Source organism: Ctenocephalides felis, unplaced genomic scaffold (genome assembly GCF_003426905.1).
Source record: "Ctenocephalides felis isolate EL2017-DRISC unplaced genomic scaffold, ASM342690v1 CF-g0.4_SCAFFOLD_01886, whole genome shotgun sequence".
Taxonomy (NCBI): domain Eukaryota; kingdom Metazoa; phylum Arthropoda; class Insecta; order Siphonaptera; family Pulicidae; genus Ctenocephalides; species Ctenocephalides felis.
The window spans coordinates 102,235,383-102,257,742 of NW_020538040.1; the positions used below are offsets into that span (position 1 = coordinate 102,235,383).

The 22,360-nt window shown below is 32.5% G+C and overlaps 1 protein-coding gene across 1 annotated transcript in view; it reads right to left on the reverse strand.

Annotated features, from left to right (window-relative positions):
• The window catches only part of LOC113375613 (protein naked cuticle homolog), a 39,743-nt gene extending 20,706 nt beyond the window's left edge, over nt 1-19,037 (reverse strand). Inside the window, exon 1 of the mRNA XM_026615544.1 lies at nt 18,941-19,037. Coding sequence (XP_026471329.1) covers nt 18,941-19,037 — 97 coding nt within the window. The remainder of the gene's footprint in view (nt 1-18,940) is intronic.
• Nucleotides 19,038-22,360: the final 3,323 nt, after the last annotated feature.

The window sequence follows — 22,360 nt, forward strand, 5'->3', positions numbered from 1 at the left end:
ATCTGTCAGTCGGTGTCACGATAACAGTATTATGTCGCGATCAACATTCATATATCAGCAATTATCTAAACGATTCATAAATCGTTCGAATACAATAACGTAATTAATTTTATAGGCGCTTTAATAAATGGGTCATGATTGCGACGGCGACTACGGCTGCGCTGCCTGCACACATGTAGTCTTCATGAGTACAAAAAATAACATTAACATGGGTGATATCAAACCTTTGCCTTGTTTGCCTTTTTGAAGCTCTATTTGAGTTTCTATCCTAAAGAGCAGAATAAAGTTATATTAGTTCCACAACACGGCCTGAACTCGAGCATATTCGACGTCCAAAATTTATGATCATAACAATAACAAAGAAGATTAATCTCCTTACACCGAGCACCGGGGATTGTACAAACAGTTTTCTGTATATTTAACGAGCATACCATTTAAACTAATAAATCTATAGCGAGCATTACCAGTATCTGTTGCTAACAACGAGGTCCCAAGAGACGGATGGGGTTTGTTGGAATATAGAAACATTTCAAGCGTCTGTTACAAATTTCTGATAAATCATTTGGACCTTTTCTCAATCTGTTTAGATACTGCGTACCAATGCAGTCAATTTGAAGTATATTTTAAGCCCTCAATTCACCAATACGATAAAGATTGTTACAAATCTTAATGCTTTTAATCTCTCATTTATTTCTCTCTTGAAAATAGAAAAACACAACCATTGCAAATGACAAAATGACTGACAGTTGAAAATACGTCTTGTTATATATGGAATTCTTTTGAACTTGATATATAATATGCGCAACGGTAACTATACTACAAACAAGAATAAGCGAATGTGGAGGAACGTTTGGGTTGAATAATGGCCCATTGAACCATCTTGAACATTTTTGTCTCTCTATGGAACATCTGTAATATAAACATCTATAATATAATGTGAAATTTCGGCGTTAAATACACCAACCAATAATATTATTAATCTTGCTCTTCATCAACATATAATTGAAATAGGATGAGATTTATATTAAACAAATATTTCATAGCTAATGTTATGTATGAGACGTGACGGCAATTTCAAAGTACTAAGAATCGTATGCTACGGTCATTTTGCTTCGCATGTAAATGTGATCCTTTATGATTGGCAGAAGCTGAAGCTGACATGCTAGGTCCCTGGTCCCCGGAGTCTTATGACAATAGAAGCAATTGTCTGACCCTGTCCGAGCAACGAGTGAGCACGCACGTCGTGTGTAGTACTTCGCTCATGTACAACATCGCGGTCTTGTTTCGACGAGGTTATTGCCACGGATCTCGTGTAGAGAGGGCGATAATTGGCCCGGAGAGAAGCTGAGTCGCTTCTTTGCGCGCGGATGCGCGGTATCTCTCGGCGGCTAGAGCGGTATAGCGGCATGGACCTGATGCCCGGTACGTTTGATATAAGAACCGATCTTTTAATATACCTAATACATTCAAGTTGCATCACTTTACAATTGTAAAGACAAAACCAAACCATCTCAATTTTTATATTCACCTGGAAATATAACATTGCCAAGGAAATGTAAGAGCTTTGTTTGAAATCATATCACAATGTAAATTTTCTACCGTGGCAGCGCCAGCTCGCATAAGCTTTCGTTTGGAGTATTTCATATCGAGGTAATGAATATTTTATGGGCGTCAAATTGGCCACAAGTGGACACGCGAACAAGACACGTACGAGTACTCTGCGCGAATCTCCCGTTAATTAACGAATGCGTATACAACAGTTGTTGCTAAATGAACAAGGCGAGACGTCTTTTCGTGACGAGTTCATATAGGCATTTATAAGTAAGCGTCAATATACATTTGCCTTGGGCCGCTTTTAACTGACAATGCATAACGCAGCGCTGCTATTATATTTCAGTATTGAGTCATCGTGCGGTATCGACAAATACCATTTGAAATAATAATTGCGAATCAGGCACATCTTGGATGATTCGCGGTTAAAATATAAAAATAAGCCGAAGAGTTACACAATCGTGACAATCAATCGGACGCAAACACGAAGCAAAAATCAAAGGTAGAAGAAAAAAAATGATCAAAGGCAAAACAAAGTAAAACGCAATATCGTACAAACGTCTATAGTATTTTATCTGATTTTTTTGGTTGTTCGTTTTCGGCTGAATCTTTTGAGGTGCACCTGTCTGTTGGCATCAAGAGGATTTGTGCGTAGGCACACACACGCACACATGCGGCCCGAGAACACAACCTGATATCCCGCGGCAATTCCGAGAACAAGAAACAAGCCGCTCCGGCTCGGGTCGACCGCACAGCACACGTTTTCAGGCAATGTCTCCCAAACCTTTTCTTATGCAGAAATCGGCCTAACTTTAACATCACGACAGAAAACGATTTGAATTTTATTGAAATACAAAATACAAATAATGTCCTTATAATTAAAAACCTAGAAACATCTATTTCAAATATTTTGCAAAAAATGTTGTTTTTAACAAATTGACAAAAAAGTAAATTCGTTAAAAACAACATTTTGATTGTTTAATTTCATTGACATAAATGGTCAAAACGAATGTCACAATCTTATTCTTTTGGATAAATGTTCTTTGAATTACGCTTTGTATACATCCACAGCTTTTAAAATTTTCTTTCAGGTACCTTTAGCAAATGTATAATAATAATGCATTTGATCTTGTAAACTATCCTAAACTATCTGAACAAATATGCAATCTTTATAAAAGGATGGAAACAATTCAAAATGTACACAATAAAGTTGTTTGTATGTTTGTACATGATAGAGAACGGAGGATATCTGGCCCAGAAATAAAAACATTACTTTCACTGTTCTTTATTAATTATTTTGACGGTGATCTGAAATGTCGTTCTTTAATTAGATCATATTAATAATAATAATCAGTTTTATTTATGTATACTTAAAAGTGAATTTTAAAAAACTTGCAATATAGAGAAGACCGATTGAAATAAAACTTTGGAAGTTTTTGGCCTATATTTCATATACAGCGTACATCCCGCTCCGAGAGCATATAGGGACGACTAATAAAAGTTTCATAGCATTATAAAAACATTACCGTGAATATTATTCGGTTCTCGGAATCTTAAAATACGAAAAACTATCGAATGTTTTATGGGATAATTTATTACTACGTCAAAAGAACTTTGATTTGATTTATCTGCATGTGTGTATACATATAAACGAACGATGTATACATATATCAGCTGGTCGAACTGTTCATGCTTACCGTAGCCGACACATTTTTCCATTTGAAAATGGCAAAGTAATATTTTAAAAGTATGATACTAATATTGTTTTGATTAATGACAGTGAAATTGTGCAAAAGTAAATTACGCTATATAACACTTCTATAAACCACTTAAAATAGTTGTAAATATACAAGAAAATGTAGACATAGATAGTTTAGTCAATCTAATGTTAGAGCAAGTTTTAATTAAAACTGACATAATCTAAAATCTACTTATTGTTAGATAATTCTTAAACTTCCTGCACAATTATTGTTATGCTGGTCTTCAATTGAGTTAATCGACATTGTGGTCGAAATACTTTTTCTCTAGAAATAGAGGGCTTATGTCACAAATTTGACACCGTCATATCTTCAACTTAATATCAAGCATATGAATCGTTAATTTAATATAAAGCAAAAACTTTGGAAAATCTATATGGGTTTAATTGAGTTCCTCTATTATTGAAAAATTAAAAAAAAATGTTACTTAAGACCAGTGGTTGGGAAACAAGGGTAAATTACACCAAATGGAGTAAAAATGGAATATTTGGGCGTAAATGGTATTTTTTTTTTATTATATTTACTGTATTTACTACGTAGAAGTCCGTATTTGGGTAATCATTCTTCGCCATGGGGGTAATATCAGCTCAGACAAAAATATTTTGGGGCAATGATTAAAAAACAACAGCTACTTCAGTCTTTTACAATAATATTAAGCATAGTATAAAAATTATTTTATAATTTCATGTTTTTTGCACACCAGACCAGATGATTGTTATTTTGAATAGCAAATGTTCCTCAGAGTCTCTGATATACTCAGTTCCCTCGAGATCTCTTACTAAGCCGTATTTGGTGTATTTTAGTGTGTGTGTTCGGACCGAGGCAATGCCGTTGCTTCTAGACGCTGATTAGGACTAATGATACCTGGCGACTGAGCGGACATAATTGAGAATATCCGCTCCCCTTCCTCACCGTTCGATGACGCCTAATATTGTTTTTGTTCTTTCGTGCCGAATCTAATTCTTGATTTTCGACTTATATTAGTGATTCCGACTCGATTCTGATTCTTCTTTTTTCTGTCGTTTACATTTTAAAACGCTCAGTGTTTTTGCTTGTCGTCTGTCTGAAGCTAAGATTAAGACTCGGCGCGGTAAACAGCTTTGATGTCGAATTTGCATTTGTAATTTTGGTGAATATGTTTTGTGTTGAATATGTTAATGATATTACTCGGTATATAGATCTACTAGTTAACACGTGAATGAATAAAAGCTAATTTACGGCGGTTTAAATGTGAAACAAAAAATTCATTATCAAATACGATGAACCACAAATCAGAAGAAAAATAGAATTATTCAATTATGTGAATAAGAATTTGCATTAATGGCACAATAAATATTATATAAATTTGTTAAAAAAATCTAAAGAAAGATCCAAATACTAACAGCAAGTAGCAAATAAATTTTCTGAATCCAAAGAAAGATCCAAATACTAACAGCAAGTAGCAAATAAAAATTATTATTGATATTGACATTAATAACAAATACATAATTATACGTTTCAAAGTTAAGAGACTAAAAAATATTCGAATAAAGATACATAGTGCATTTGTAATGCATTTGCTTTTGTTTGTTTTTTCTTTGCAAAACCATCAATATTCTATGGATGTTTGCAGTCGCAATGAAAAATATTTATGATGGCATTGTTTTATGATCTTTGATGCAAAGCAATGTAACCACGTTTTGTGACAGTTGAGTTGCGTGTGAATAAATATGCGTGAGCGTTTGAACATATTGCTTTGCCAATGTAAGCAACGATTAACAATTTGTTTATGACCGTGGGGTAACCGATTTATTAAAATAATTCTATTTTTTTCTCCGTAAAATGTTCTAGATATCTTACATATGTTTTATGCATCTATTACCAATCATTTTGATTTGGAACACTGGCAAAATGTCTTATAGTATCTCATTTAAACGAATTCATTCTCGTTTACACTAGTTTTCACTTTTGCATTGGTTGAGTATGGAGAAATGATTTATAACTATACACAATGAATTTAGTTTTTGTAGTTAATATCGATATATTGTTGACCATCCCTAGATTAATGCTTCATCATCTGTATGATACGGGCACACACGATGGCGTCTTATAGTCGCGCGCGGCGCTTTCTCCCAACTCAGGTATGCGAACGTACTGCCGCTTCATCGGGCCATCCTCGGGGAAGCGTCCTCAAATTGATTCCGGGTCTTGTCCGGTATTATCTTCAACAATATCTTTATACAAGGGTTCTAACATTTTTGCAAATCATAAAACAATTAGAAATATATTTAATAAATTTTTACATCACAAATTTAATTCAATTTCGAGAACTCAATGTAAAAATTAGCTGACCCACATGAATCGAAACAAAGTGCACCGACGTAATATATCATGTTTTACTGACCAATGTGTGTGCTTTCAAAGATTTACAAAAACGCCTATTTGATTTCACAATATTTAGCAATGCCAATAAATTATTGTAACTAGTGGGGTGTATGGCATCGTGCCTTAAGGCAAATTGCTGGAACTTCCCGTACCGTAACGAAATGTTCGAGGAATACTGAATGTTTTCAAATAGATTATTATGAATATTGTAACATTGTCTAATATTTATAAACTGAATTGCAAAGTTAAAATTATTTGTTTAAAGTATATTAGAACTATAGTCAGAATTAAAAATAAAATCTAAATTATTTTCGATATACAAAAAAAAATTCTTGAAAAAAAAATTAAAAAAAAAAGTTTAAACAATTTTTTTTCCAAAATCAATTGTTATGTTAAGATAAGCAGAAAGTTCTTTGAATCATTTAAATCGGACGCTTAGTTCTCTCAAAAACTGCCATTTTTTGCACACTTAGCTCCGTATCTTCAAAATGGCTGGACCTGCCTTTGCCAAAAACTAATAAACGCTTCTCCCAATCATTACTAATTGAATGTTTGTTAGATCATTCAAATCGGATGCTTCGTTCCCTCAAAAACTCGATTTCTATTTTCTGCACTCTTTGCTCTTTATCTCCGTAACTGCTGGACCTGCCTGTGCCAAAAACTAATCAGCACATCTCCCTATCAATAGGAATCGAATGTTTTTTGAACCATTCAAATCAGTCGATCCGTGCGCCCGAAAACGTGACTGGAAAATTGTATCTATACATACATACACACACAACTGCCCAAATGTTCAGAAACCGTCGAGAAATGTAAAAATTTTCAATTTAGATTTTTGGCCCATTACAATAACTTACCCTACGGGAAGTTAATAAATAAGGTAGATCGTCACCCATTTTTATTGACTCGAAGAGAGGTTTTCATTTATCCTTTCTTCTTCGAATCTAATCAAATTTTAATTCTCGCATCCTATAGAAGTTTCTTTGGTGCGATCTGCCTAGGGTCAGGACGTCACGGCACAAAGTTACGATAGCGCACGGGTCGGGTATATTGAGAGGAGTCTCACGAGCCGAAGCGTCGCGTCGCACGGTAGCCGACAACGTTCAACTATTTCTACGTTTGACAGCGCGACAGGATATTACACATGTCCATATATCATGAGGCAATATGAAAAACACGACTGCCTTATACGTCCAATGTATGTTATGTTACTAGATTCTCATACAGATAATAACTTATATATATACGATTATGAAAAAATTGCTATTCTTCAAACCAATTAAACCTATATCGCCAACAGTTGAGCAATGAACGAATGCGCAATATAAAGAGTATACGATACAAAAGCGATCGTCTCGTCCGTTAATGAGGGATAAAAATCACTAACAAGGTAGCACTTGGAAAGCATCGCAATTAAAATTCTTATCTGTCCATAAAGGTTCTGCTCTAGCCGACCGATGCGATAGAGCTCTTGAAGGCAAATGATGTTTGTATACCCACACAGCCTTACAATAATAATAACTCATACATTTTTAAAACTGTGCATGCGTGTCTGTATTATTATACATGAATGCATTTATCTAACGGCCTAAGATTATTTTGCTATGGTTTTGCTGGATTTAATGATGCATCAAAAGTATAGTAGTAATAACAAGTTTATCGACCCTACATATATAGGTGGATACTACTGTCGGTTCTGTTAGATTTCTACAAATATTTTATTTATTCATGAATGGCTCAAAGGGACCTCACTACACTTTGTTTTTACAACAGCGATCCTCGAAAGTTTATCGTTTTCTAGAAGATAAATGTTTTGTATAAAGGAAATTAAACTTTTTATTAGTATTCTGAATGAATATATGTGCTATACTGCATATGTTGTTTAAAAAATAGGCCAAAAACTTTCATAAAATTTTAAAATCTAAAATTTAGTTTTTTTTGTTTTAAGCACTATCCTTAAGCACACGTTGGGATTAATTAAAATTTAATATATTTAATAAAAAATATAACTACATATCTACAAGAGCTCAGCAATTCAGGTGGAAGTAGCAATAGTTCATATTCCCTCATATACTAGATAATCCCTAAAAATATCGAACATATTTATTATAATATTTGTTGATAAAATATTATAAAATCGATCATAATTATGTTTTCGTTTATTCATCAAGTATCGACACAAATTATTGGAAATATGCAATTATGCACTAAAACTATAGACAACATAGCGAGCACGTGCTACTGATTCATTAATTGCTCATTTAACTATTAAAAAGTGAAGATTCATGAACCAAATAAAAATATTTATTAGTATTTCATATCCCGATAATTCGTTTTGATACAACCGTCATTGAACGTAGGATCGTCGTAGAATTTGCACAACGTCGCGCCTTAGGAAAACAATGTCAGAAGACGGTAGTTACAGGCTCGGCATTTTTATGTTGCAAATGCGATCGGCATGTATCACACGCGAGTGTTAAACACAGGCTGAACAGACAAAAATGAATAGAAAAAATAAGCACCCCTTGTAGTTGCGATAAGTAAACGTGTTGCACGCTGAGGGCCTTCCTGGAACGAACGCCGCAAGAAAAATATACAAGCAGTCGAAAGAAGAGTAATATATAGTAATACCAGCACTCGACAGAGCGTGAAACTCACAAAGGTATTGAATTCGATCCCTACGTTTTTAACAATGCCCGAAAATCGGTTCCTCAGACTGTTTACGCTAGTTTCTGGAGTGAATCGTTTTCTTTGAAAGCGACGATCGTGTTGCAAACCACCCTAGTTGAAACTAAGCCAAGCCAATGAAGCGCGTTTCAAAAAATCTCAGAATAGTATACATGTATTATTATTGTGAATTTCCCAAAATCGTAGTTGACAAACTTGTGAACATTCGAATAGAGTCAATAGCAAAGAAAAAACACGCCTCATCGATTTTGATGGCATTGAATGGTTTGAAAACTAGGATTCCATGTTAACATTAAGATATAATATTGTTTGAATTTTAACCGAAGCTTTCACTTTCTAGTGGGAAAAGTATGAATAATATATATATATATATATATATATATATATATATATATATATACAGGGCCGGTCCTGGGGTCCTCAGCGCCCGCATGCAAGATTCGTTCTTGCGCCCCCCCCCCAAATAAATTTAACTGTTTATCATTTAAAAGTTTATCATTAAAAGTATATAAATATTTACATTTTTTTTAAATAAATTTTTAGTTATTCTGGATTTAGTACACAAAAATTTAGATATAATCTAAAAGCGTATAAAATATACATCGATTTTAAATTTATTTAGAAAATCGAAGTAATTCGCGGGTTGATTATTTTTAACGTATGTGCAATATTGATATTTGTATTTTGAAACATTTTACTTATTCATTATGCGATTTATTTCTATAAGCAAATCATTTTCAATTATAACACTCGTATTTCATTATTTAAATTTTTAATTTAATTTAATTTTTCATTATTTACAATATCCAAAATTGCGTCGTAAACTTTTCTTTATTGATATGGTAAGACCCGAATTGTATTCATCCTTGCTTTCCCGTCATATTCAGAGTATCAGATTGTTTCAATTGTGATCATTTTTTAACGTATTTTAGAAGTATTGTTTAAAAATCAGTAAAAATGCAAAGAAATTACACATTTTTTTAACTATATAGAAAAAAAAACTAATTATATTTGATATGTATTATTTCTGCATAGTTAATATAATTATTAAATTTAGAGTATGGACACTACTAGGTATAAAAAAGCCTTAAGATATTCATTCCAAAGTAAATTTTGCTTTTATTTTTTATACTTGTTCCATTTTCATAACCCTAACCACGCATGTCTTCAACATACAAAGTTCATCACATGAAAAACATTTGCAACAAAAACACAAGTTACAATTCAATTTCTCTGAATAAACATTTTCTAAGCACTGACTCCCCATTTTTTATTTTCTCGATTATAATTTGTTTATGTTTTTTAAAAAGTTCCGTTTCAACTAAATCAGCTCGTAATTTGTCGTCAATAATGCCCAATAATTAATTTAATCTTTCGCAGGTTTGCGCTTACGGGATTGAACACTAGATAATTTATTTTTTGATTCCATGGTAACTTCAAACAAAGAAAAAATTGAATAAGTAGATTAATCAATAAACAGAGCTGTTATTGATTAGTTTGCAGAGTTATTAATCGGTTAATTGTTTCTACTAATATCACATTGCAAAATAAATATGCTTTTTAAGTTTCCGTATCCTTTGTTAAGTTAGATTGTTTATTATAATTTATTAAGTATTCTAAATTTCATATGAATAATAAAAAATATAAATAATACATTATAAATTTAATTTCCGAATCTCGATTTGGCGTCCCCTAAGGCTTGCGCCCGCATTTTTTGCATGCATTGCATGCAAGGCAGGACCGGCCCTGTATACGATATATATATATATATATATATATATATATATATATATATATATAAACGACGAAACTCAAAGCAACCATATTATTCGTTCATTAGACAGATTAAAAAAATAATGATCAATTAAAGCGGTCGCATACACGTTACGGGATTACGAATACGTGTTCGAAAAAAGTAATAAATGGTCGATTACACCCGCGGAAATCTTCAAAGAGATCTTCAATTTGGCATCGTTCTATAAAAAGTTCATACGATCAGAAAAACGATTTTATAACTATAAACTACAGAGCGTTCGCGAGTATTTGGCAGGCCTGTTAGTAAATATTTACGAACGCTATTAATTCGGACTAGTGGCGACTAGTACTGACCTTGTAGATGGCTAGACATCACAGAGAGAATAAAATTAGTGCTCCTACAATATCCGACTTCTTTAATGGATTAATATGATCCATTATTGCAAAAGTTGTATGCTCTTTAATTAAAACAAGACGAAAATAAATATAGACTTTGAAGGTCTCGCGAAGCCGCGTTTCAATCACTGCACTGAGTGATGGCTATTTTAAGTGAATTCATAAACTGCGTGTGAAGCATAAATGAATGCTCAATAAATACAATAGCGCTCTAACGATTTATATCTAACGTTCAAGATTTATGTAGTGACATAAAAGATCGTTCGAATGATTCATAATGTAAGAAATCAATAAATCAATATATTATATGTTACAATCGAATACACACTTTTATCTATTCATAAAATGCTTCTGAGTAATTAACGAAATAATTAACATGAAAAGTAGATCAATCAACCAAGATATTTAAAACAAAGGATAAACAATCTCTCTTTATTTTATAATTGGTGGTAAGGTTTTCAGTACTAAAACATTATTACTTTATAAGAAAGATCGATATATAAAAGTGATGGACAAAAAATATCTTTCGATTTTCTTCTATAAAGTTTTTGCAACCGCAGTGAAGTTTCCTGGTATGTTGTTAAGCAAGACAGATGGTACAAAGAAAAACGCGATGTCGCGAAGAGTTGAAAAGATTGCGTGAGCAGACTAACAATATTTCAAAATCTTCATGTGTACGCACTGTATTATGATGCGAACACTAAGGGTGTACAAAAATGATCGATGTGGGAGATAACTGGCGATAAAAATAAACTTTGTTTGATCCTAGAAACTTTAGACCTTCTACAGTCTGCATTTAAACAATTGTAAAAAGAATATCACATTGTTCTATATTTCAACGTATAGAAATACAACATTTTGGCTAATAGAGACGATTGGGTACGGTTGTGCCACTTATTTTTTGTTCACTAATAATTTTGTTAATTTATCAGTTAGCTGGAAGAAAAGTAAATTCTATGGTAATTTGAATATTTGTCTATATGAAAATATGTACTAAAATACTGTCTTTGAATACAATGGTTTAGTCATAAAACCAAATCATACAAGAAAAGGGCGAGTGGCACAACCGTACACACCAGGCATAAAAATAGGTTAAAAACAATAGCTATAAACACCAAAAATGGTTCATAACGACTTTCAATATCAGAAATATGTAACACGACATAATCATTTAAACAAAGCTTATAAATATAATATAACAAAATATAATTATTTAAACAAGAAATCTTTGTGAAATCTTTTGTTTCCTTGTACTATATTTTCCTTTTCCTTTATCTTCCGTATTTTGTCTTATATTAGTTAAGTTAGTTTTTTTTTTCATCTGTTTAATTTTCGTCCAAAAAGGTCAAAAAATACATGTCACAACATATAAATGTCACTTCAAACAAAACTAATTGCTGGTAATTATTTACTAATATCCAACTTATACCAAATAATAAACAAAGTGATCTATATGTTTACAAATTACATTATTATTAAAAAAAAATTGAACAAAAAATGCCTGTGACTCTTTAAAAGCAGTGCGGTCAAAGAATACAGATCAGCAATCAAACTAGCTGTAAGTGGAATTCTGTCTTAAGGCAATTAGGGCATCGTGCCTTAAGGCAAATTGCTGGAACTTCCCGTACCAAAAATTATTATTTTTTTTTAAAACGATTAACATTTTTAAGAAAAAATTACTTCGAAAAAATAAGATTTTTGAGTAACTATAAATTTGACAAAAAATTACTTTTTTTGAAAAAAAAAAATTAAAAAAAAAAAATTGTTTTCTTTATTTTGACATATTTTGCAAGATCTAAACTTTTTTTTAAAGCAATCGTACTGCCCTTACTGCATAAAGACAAAATATCAAAGCGCGTAAGCGCCGCGTCGCCGTCTAACGCGTAAACATTGGTAAGGAACCCATACGAATGTAAACCAAATTTATACTTATTGTTAAAATCTCTATAAAACATCTGATAATTTGATGTGCATATGTCTAATGATTATTTTTGACCGCCAAATGGTTTTTTTTTTACTTTTTTCATTAGATCTTCGAAACCGCTAGACCTGCCTCCATGTAAATTTGATCAATTCTTCACCTTGTCAATACAAGTAAAATTTTTTGAATTATCAAAATCGGACGCTCCGTTCTCTTAAAAACTGAGTTACCGTTTTCGGCACTTTTTGCCCCGTATCTTCGGAACGGCTGGACTTGCCTTCGCCAAAAACTAATCAGCACGTCTCCTTATCAATACGAATCGAATGTTTTTTGAATTATTCAAATCGGTTGATCGTTGTTCCCGAAATCGTCGACGAAAATTTGTATCCGCACATACATACACACACGCACACACACACACATAAACACACACACACACACATATACATCCATTTTTTCTAAGGTATGCCAAAATATTCAGAAACCTTTGAAACGTCGAGAAATGCAAAAATTTTCATTTTCGATTTTTTTGCGATTACTATAACTTGCCCTACGGGAAGTTAAAAACAGTTTCGTTTCGCTGTTATGACGAAATACACTACATCAAAATACCAAATCATTCATTCGTCCCTGCATTTGTCTAATGTTGTTCATTGATATAGTTTTCGAATACATATATTGCTAAGAATCAATTGCCGATATATCGATGAATAATAATTAACTTCCCGTAGGGCAAGTTATAGTAATCGCAAAAAAATCGAAAATAAAAATTTTTATATATCTTTACGTTTCAGAGGTTTCTTAACATTTTGGCATACTTTAGAAAAAATGGATGTATGTGTGTGTGTGTGTGTATGTACGTGTGTGTATGTATGTGCGGATACAAATTTTCGTCGACGATTTCGGGAACACAGATCAATTGATTTGAATAATTCAGAAAACATTCGATTTGTATTGATAAGGAGACGTGCTGATTAGTTTTTGGCGAAGGCAGGTCTAGCCGTTCCGAAGATACGGGGCAAAAAGTTTCGAAAACGGTAACTCAGTTTTTAAGAGAACGGAGCGTCCGATGTGAATAAATCAAAAAACATTTTACTTGTATTGACAAGATGAAGAATTGATCAAATTTACATGGAGGCAGGTCTAGCGGTTTCGAAGATCTAATGATAAAAGTAAAAAAAAATGCCATTTGGCGGTCAAAAATGATCATTAGACATATGCACATCAAATTATCAGATATTTTATAAAGATTTTAACAATAAGTATAATTTTTTTTTATATTTCTATGGGTTCCGTTAGACGGCAGCGCGGCACTTGCGCGCTTTGACATTTTGTCCCTATGCAGATAAAGCAGTACGATTGCTTTGAAAAAAAGTTCAGAATTTCCAAAATATGTCAAAATGAAGAAATCATTTTTTTCAAAAAAATATTGTTTTCAAAAAAAATTTTTTTTTTTCAAAAAAAGTAATTTTTTGTCAAATTTATAGTTTCCCAAAAATCTAATTTTTTCGAAGTAAATTTTTTTCAAAAATGTTATTCGTTTTTAAAAAAAATAATAATTTTTGGTACGGGAAGTTCCAGCAATTTGCCTTAAGGCACGATGCTTTAATTGCCTTAAGACAGAATTTCACTTACAGCTAGTTATCCTTTACGATCGACGTCTGTCACATTTCAGGCATCCCTAAGCCAACGTATGTGTGGATCTATGCGGAAACACTCGCAGTCGATTATGATGTATGCGTGTTGCAAGTGTGTTGTGCCGTCGCTGTGTATGGGCGTGTAATAAATTGGAGAACGTTCGTTTTGTGAGCGTTTATTTTTCGCCTTTGGCCAAACCAGAGATGGATTTCTCTCGGAACACTATCTTTTTTGGGTAATCAAAGCAAGTTACATAACAAACGCGGTCGTACAACGTTAGAAGGTATAATCGTTCGTCCTAACGTAATTATACCCAGATCCACGATGTTTGATGTAATTATATTGTGTAGCGCGATGGTGAAATTATACAATCTATTAAAATGCTTTTGTGGATATACAGTGGAACGCTGACATTCAAATATACTATACTATATGTGTATACACATCTTGTATCCGAAAAGAATTGATTGTGATTGATCTGATTGACAAATCCCAATATCCCATACAATTGATAGCAACAATCCTTATTCATTGTCGTCAATAGTTTCTCTTCATCCAATTGCTAACGCACAACTGACATGCATTCATAATTCGCATACCTGTACTAAGTTAATATTTTACGTGTATGGAAAGGATGCTGGTGTCAACGGTACGTAAAATAAAGCTTTGATCTATATGTAGCCAAACTTAAATAAGTACGTGATACCACCGAGTCTTAATTCTAATGTAAAGCGGTTACCGAACGCAGCAGCGCATACTAAATAAACTCAATAACCTAACGTGCTTTTCCAACTGTTCGAAAGCTTACCCGAAATGATGATTATGCATGCACACTTGCGAAATATACATAAGATATTTATGAAAATTATAAATAAATTATATGCTGGAAATTACCATCAACATAAGGAAAATAGTTTATCAATCTATTGTTACTTGGAAAATGAATACGAATACTATATATGAAAATATCTTATATTATTGAGCAAAAGATTTTTTATTTGAATGTATGTGAATGTAGGCAGGGGTAAAGCAAGGCTTAAATGTCAGCGGGTAAAAAGGTCCACCAACAATATTTCAAAAAAGATTGAAGTTAAAAAAAATTTAACAACAATATTTGAAAGTAGAAAGAAAAAGATGTATAACCAGCCATCATCTTGATTCTTACGACGTCGCTATCGGGAGATAAACAACAATATTTGGAAAAAATTCTAACGGAACCTTTATCCTAGCACAAATGTAAACAATAAAAAAATAGTAAATAAAACATTAATAAAGATAGAAGCAATTTTTCAACAGATAAAATAAATTAATAAATATTCCAACACTACTGATACGAGTATTTCTGACAAAATACTAGATACAGGTTACATACAGTGTTATCTCTGGGGCCGTTCAAGTATTACGTAAACACTATAGGGGGGCGGGGGGGTTATTGATTTGCTTATTTATGTGATATTTTAGTGACAGCTTTGCTTACTTTTGCTGAGAAAGGGGAAGGGGGGGGGTAAATAATTGTACTAAATCTGCTTACGTAATACTTGAACGATCCCTCTGTAAAAAATGTATCCATGGAGTTTATATTTTGCATTGGTTGATTAATGCAGTTATTATTTCATAAAATTTCTTTAATACTAAAAATAAGCCATTGTATCTGTTCGCCCCTTAGCCGTGGGGTAAAAAAGGTCATGAAACAAGTTTTTGAAAAGGTGCAACAAAAAAACACATTTTTACAATAATGAATTAGCGGTGAGTTTTATTGAACGTAATCAGATAGTTGTTTGTTTGATATGTGTTATTTCTTGTGATATAATTGGGTTGGTATACAATATATTTGCTCAAAGTCAAATTGGACCTTTGTGCCCTGCCCTACCCTATTTTTTATCCATTGAAAGTATTTAATCATCATATAAATTTTTGTGTTGCTTTTAAAATATTACTTTAAAATCTAATTTTATGTTATTTTACGATATTTCTAAGTTTTTTTTATTACCCGCATAAATGTTTATAATGTCCAATTATCCGAATCTTATTATTTTAATGCAATTAGCTCTATGAAGTAATCTAGACCGTTACTGAAGATGTGGTTTGTTCTTTTGAGGTTAAAAACACAATGTAGGTCAATAATAGAATTGTTTGCAAAGTCTTAGCTAAGTTTAAACAGCAAAAATGATTTGAATTCTCTGTTTTGTATTGGATACAAATCGAGCAAATTACATTAGTGCCCACATGCACGTGTCGTAATAATTGCAAGCGGGAAAAGGTTAAAAATGAAAAATATATAATAGGGCAGCAATATTACTATTTAGAATCATTTACCGATATAGCAGTGGATCGCCCACACAAAATGCTAGAGAACACATTTCCTAAGCAGTGGGCATCGGTTATATGAATGAAGATCGTTGACTGATCAGATATTATGCTCTATTCTGGGATCAAAGCATTCTAGCTTATACTGTGTATACTCTGGTTTGGCACTTGCTACTTGGAAACATTCCACATGAAACACTGGGTCGGCGGTAATTTGTCCATTTTCTTTTTATAATCATTCTTTTAATTTCGTTCACGAGTGGCATGGATGTATGTCAAAGACGATTGAAGTTTGAAAAAGTGAATGCGCCGGGAACAAAACATCACAAAAAATAATAGTAATTCAAAAGATACTGAATTTTGATCGTGCTGTATTAACCGTCATGACTCTTCAAATAATATATGCCTTATATGCGACAATTAAAAAACTGCAAAGTTTGACATATAATATAGAGTAGGGGGTAGCACAATGGTGCAATTTGACTTTGAACAATTATATTTTGAAAACTAAACCAATTACACCACAATAAATACCACATATCAAACGAACAACTATCTGACTATTTTCAGTAAAAATCTAAGCTAATTCATCATTGTGGAAATGTGTACTTTTGTTGTTTATCAAAAATTTGTAAATTTCATGATTACACAGATAACATTGTATATAACCTTGATCTGGTATTTCGTCAGAAATATTCAGCATCATAGTTGGAACAACTATTTATTTAATTTACCTCTTGTAAAATTGCTATTTTAAACTTAATTTACTTCTTTGTTTACTATTTTTCATTGTTTACACCTTGGCCAAGGCAAAGGTTCAGTTGGGGCTTTTTCCTCCTTTCAGATGTAAGCTTTTATAGATGTAATACAAAAAACACGATTGAATCTAACTTAAAGTTAACAATACATCTTATAAAACAATTAAATACGTATACCTAAGGTCTCATAAACTAAACAACAGTGCTCACAACCAAAAAAACTAACAACGAAAGAAAATATTTTTATTATACATTTTCAAACTTTGCCGTTTATCTCCGGATAGCGACGTCTTGAGAATCAAGGTGATGGCTGGTTATATCTTTTTCCCTACTGTCAAATATTGTTGTTAAAAATTTCTTGGCTTTACTTGTTTTTAACTTCCCGTAGGGTAAGTTATTGTAATGGGCCGAAAATCGGAATTGAAAATTTTTATATTTCTCGACGTTTTGAAGGTTTCTGAACGTATTGGCATACCTCAGATAAAATGGATGTGTGTGTGTGTATGTATGTATGGATACAAATTTCCAGTCACGTTTTAGGGCGCACAGATCAACCGATTTGAATGGTTCAAAAAACATTCGATTCCTATTGATAGGGAAAAGAGCTGATTAGTTTTTGGCAAAGGCAAGTCCAGCCGTTTCGGAGATACGGAGCAAAGAGTGCAGAAAATAGAAATCGAATTTTTGAGAGAACGGAGTATCCGGTTTAAATGATCTAAAAAACATTCAATTAGTAATGATTGGGAGAAGTGTTTATTAGTTTTTGGCAAAGGTAGGCCCAGCCATTTTGAAGATACGGAGCTAAATATGTAAAAAATGGCAGTTTTTGAGAGAACTAAACGTCCGATTTAAATGATTCAAAGAACTTTCTGCTTGTCTTAACAAAATAATTGATTTTGGAAAAAAAAATTTGTTCCAATTTTTTTTTTTTTTTTAGTTTTTTGTATATTGAAAATATTTCAGATTTTATTTTTAATACTGACTATAGTTCTAATATACTTTACAAATAATTTCAACTCTGCAATTCAGTTTATATAATTCTTATAAATATTAGACAATGTTACAATATTTATAATAATCTATTTGAAAACATTCAGTATTCCTCGAACATTTCGTTACGGTACGGGAAGTTCCAGCAATTTGCCTTAAGGTACAATGCCATAATTGCCTCAAGATAGAATTCCACTTACAGCTAGTTAAGATATCGTTGGTGGTCCTTTTTACCTGCAGATCTTTAAGGCCCGATCTACCTTATATGAATTAATGAATTAAATATTGAAGTGTATATTTTTGAAGAAAAATCTAAATTTGTTATATTTAGAAACTTGGTCAACCGACAAATAAATACCTATTGCTCTATATAGGATAAGGAATTTGCATAAAAACATTGAATATCAATATATTCATAAACTATGTATTGAAAGTTCTGCATCTAGTTGAAATTTATTCATCTAAATGTATCAAATATGCAAATCACGATTAGGTAACGCAATCTCAACGGCCAGGACTCGTAGGAATGAGGCAGAATAGTTTTCAAAATTAAACATATCAACAAAATTTGTGTCAAATGATCATGACTGGAATGATGTTTCAATTACGAACAGGCTGAGATTCCCGTCATATTAGTAAGGTCATAAAATAGCAATCGCAATGTTCGATTAACATTTTCCGGCTGCAGGAAAGGACGTGCGGCGTTCTTTCAAAAAAGTAGAGAGTGTGCCGGCAGGAAGGCGCGCGGGCCCCGTCTTCTGCAGGGACGTGCGTTACTAGAATAAACATCAAAGAGTCTCTAGAAAAGTAATTACCTGTTATCTGTTTGTAACCGCCGTGGAACTTGGCTCTCCACCATTTCACAAGTCCACTGGCCATCGGCTCCACGCTGCTGCCTTCAACGTGAGGCATTCACACAACAAAAACACTTTTACGTTATTATTTTTCAAATGATGAACGAATAATTACAACTCTATCCTTCGCCCATCAGTAACAACTTTGTCAGATGAAAACGATGACAAATGATTTAAAAACGACACTATGAAAACACACAACAAGTTAATAAACACGCGCTTATTCTAGCACCAAGAAACTTATATTAAACAAAGATCGTAGAGAATCACTCTTTGTCGTCAACAAACACTGAACACACTCTCCTTTGTATAATCCAAATTGTTATTGTGCGATGGTACGCATCGGGTACGATGCACGTGTATTGTGCCCGTCGAAAGCCGTTCCGTTGCGACTGATACGCGTCCTGCGCTTACGATACGCTGAAAGCAACTGGCGCGTACCGACGCACAGCGCTGTGTTTTGTGTTTTGAGTTTTGAGACGCTCGAGGAGGTACACTCTCCGACATAAGCGGACACAAACGGACACCTCGCTCTACGACGCGGCCGCCTCGTTCGACCGGAGAAGCGTTTACCTTCGCCGAGTACTCGACACTCGGCATCTGTTATTTCATTTTCATAGATCTCTATAATTCAAAGCCAAACAGATTGATGCGCATCAATCCTAATGAATTTTATACATTCATAAAAATTTAAGATGCTGTAAGTTGAACGAGATAGTGTAGAGTGGTGTTTAAAGGTCCGCGGGTAAAAAGCTCTATCACAAATATCTCAAAAACAAGTCAAGTTAGGATTTTTTTAACAACAATATTTGAACGTAGAGGGAATAAGATTTGTAACCAACCAACATCTTAAATAAAGCAACGTCGCTATCAGGAGATGAACAACAATGTTGAACAATAATAAAATTATTTTCATTCGTTGGTAGCTTTTTTGGTTGCGAATAGTGTTGTTTAGTTTACGAAACCTTAATATAATTTTTAAGTATATATTATTTAATAGTTTTATAAGATGTATTGTTAAATTTAAGTTAGATTCAACCATTTTTTTTATATAATTTCTATAAAAGCTTGCTTGTGCGTAGGGTAAAAAGTACCAACTGAACCTTTTCCCTGGCAAAGGCGTAAACAATAAAAAATAGTAAATAAAAATATAAATTAAAACTAGTGGGGTGGGTGGCATCGTGCCTTAAGGCAAATTGCTGGAACTTTCCGTACCGTAACGAAATGTATGAGGAATATTGAATGTTTTCAAATAGATTAATATAAATATTGTAACATTGTCTAATATTTATAAGAATTATATAAACTGAATTGCAGAGTTGAAATTATTTGTTCAAAGTATATTAGAACTATAGTCAGAATTAAAAATAAAATCTGAATTATTTTCGATATACAAAAAATTAAAAAAAAAAAAAAAAAAAAATTAAACAAAATTTTTTTTTCCAGTATCAATTATTTTGTCAAGACAAGCAGAAAGTTCATTGAATCAATTGAATCGGACGCTTAGTTCTCTCAAAAACTGCCATTTTTGTACATTTAGCTCTGTATCTCCGAAATGGCTGGGCCTGTCTTTGCGAAAAACTAATAACCCCTTCTCCCAATCATTACGTATTGAATGTTTTTTAGATCATTCAAATCGGATGCTCCGTTCTCTCAAAAACTCGATTTCTATTTTCTGCACTCTTTGCTCCTTATCTCCGTAACTGCTAGACCTGCCTTTGCCAAAAACTAATCAGCACATCTTCTTATCAATAGGAATCGAATGTTTTTTAAACCATTCAAATCGGTTGATCCGTACGCCCGAAAACGTGGGCGAAAATTTGTATCCATACATACATACACACACACACACATCCATTTTTTCTGGAGTAGGCCAAAATGTTCAGAAACCTTCAAAACGTCGAGAAATGTAAAAATTTTCAATTCCGATTTTCGGCCCATTACAATAACTTACCCTACGGGAAGTTAAAAAATTACAAAAAATAAATTGAATTAAATTCCAACTCCGATGATGAATATTTCTAAAGAAATACCATACCAAGGTTATATACAGCGTTAGGAGCCGTTCAAGTATTACGTAAGCACTATAGGGGGGCGGGGGTGTTATTGACTCGCTTATTTTGCTTATTTTCGGTAAGAAATTTGCTTACTTTTGCTGACAAAGCGGAGGGAGGGTAAATAATTGTAATAAATCTGCTTACGTAATACTTGAACGATCCCTTATCCTTATTAAAAATGTGCCCTTTAAATTGATATTTTGCATTGGTTGAGTATTGTAGCTATTATTTCGTAAAATTCTTTTAAAATTAAAATTGAGACATAGGATCTGTTTGCACCCTGGCTGTTCCATTTTACCCCGTCCATGAGGTAAAAAGGGACAGATGACAAATTTGAAAAAAATAGTGAAAAACACTTTTCTTCAAGAATTAACTGGGAATAATTTAAATTTACTGGACATAATATGGTAGTTGTTTATTTGATATGTGTTCTGCGTTATGATGTAGTTCATTTGGTATAAGCAGTATAATTACTTACTTGTTAAAGTCAAATTGAATCTTTGTGCCCCGCCCTATCATACGTATAAATCAATTTGTATTGTGTGTATTATTAGAGTTGTTTGTTATTAAATTTTTTTATAAGGTTTTCCTTCTAAATGCAGATGCTACTTTGCAGTATTCTTTATATGTTCTAATTCATTTCATTTCAATATTTACTATTGTATATGTAGGAATTATTTTATTGCTAGATTTTTCATGTTTCAAATATATGATTTTGCATATTGTGTACTTCTATAAATTTTTTAAATAAAAAAGTACAATAAATGGCAAGCAACTCGAAAGTTATTATATTTCTAAAAATATATCATATAGTATAAAGCATATTATGAATTTTACTGAAAGTTTAATTTAAAAATATCAAAAATATAAACATAATATATAAATTAAACTGATATTATTATTACACAATTCCTTTAACATTAGATCTAAAGTATACATGCCATAAGCAATTATTTTTTACATATACTTGAAAATGTTTAACTTTGATTTTATTGCATAAACCATCTGAATTACTAACTAAACCAAAATACAAAGTCGTGTTTCAATTCTGTGAAAGCACACTTTACTTTTTTATATTGATAATTGCGAAAATGTATTAATTGAAAAAGATAAGAAAAGTTTGACCTCTTATTTCAAACTGCATGAAAATAACCCTGAATGATAGATTCAGTGTCTTATATTTTCTATTATGGAAACTAATTTGTAATCATGAATGAGAATAAAATAATTTGTAATTTTGTGTTCTTCTCAGTTTAATCAAATTAGTCTATTCATTTGAGAAGGATGTACTGCACCGTATCGTCTATTCATTACTATATTTTGT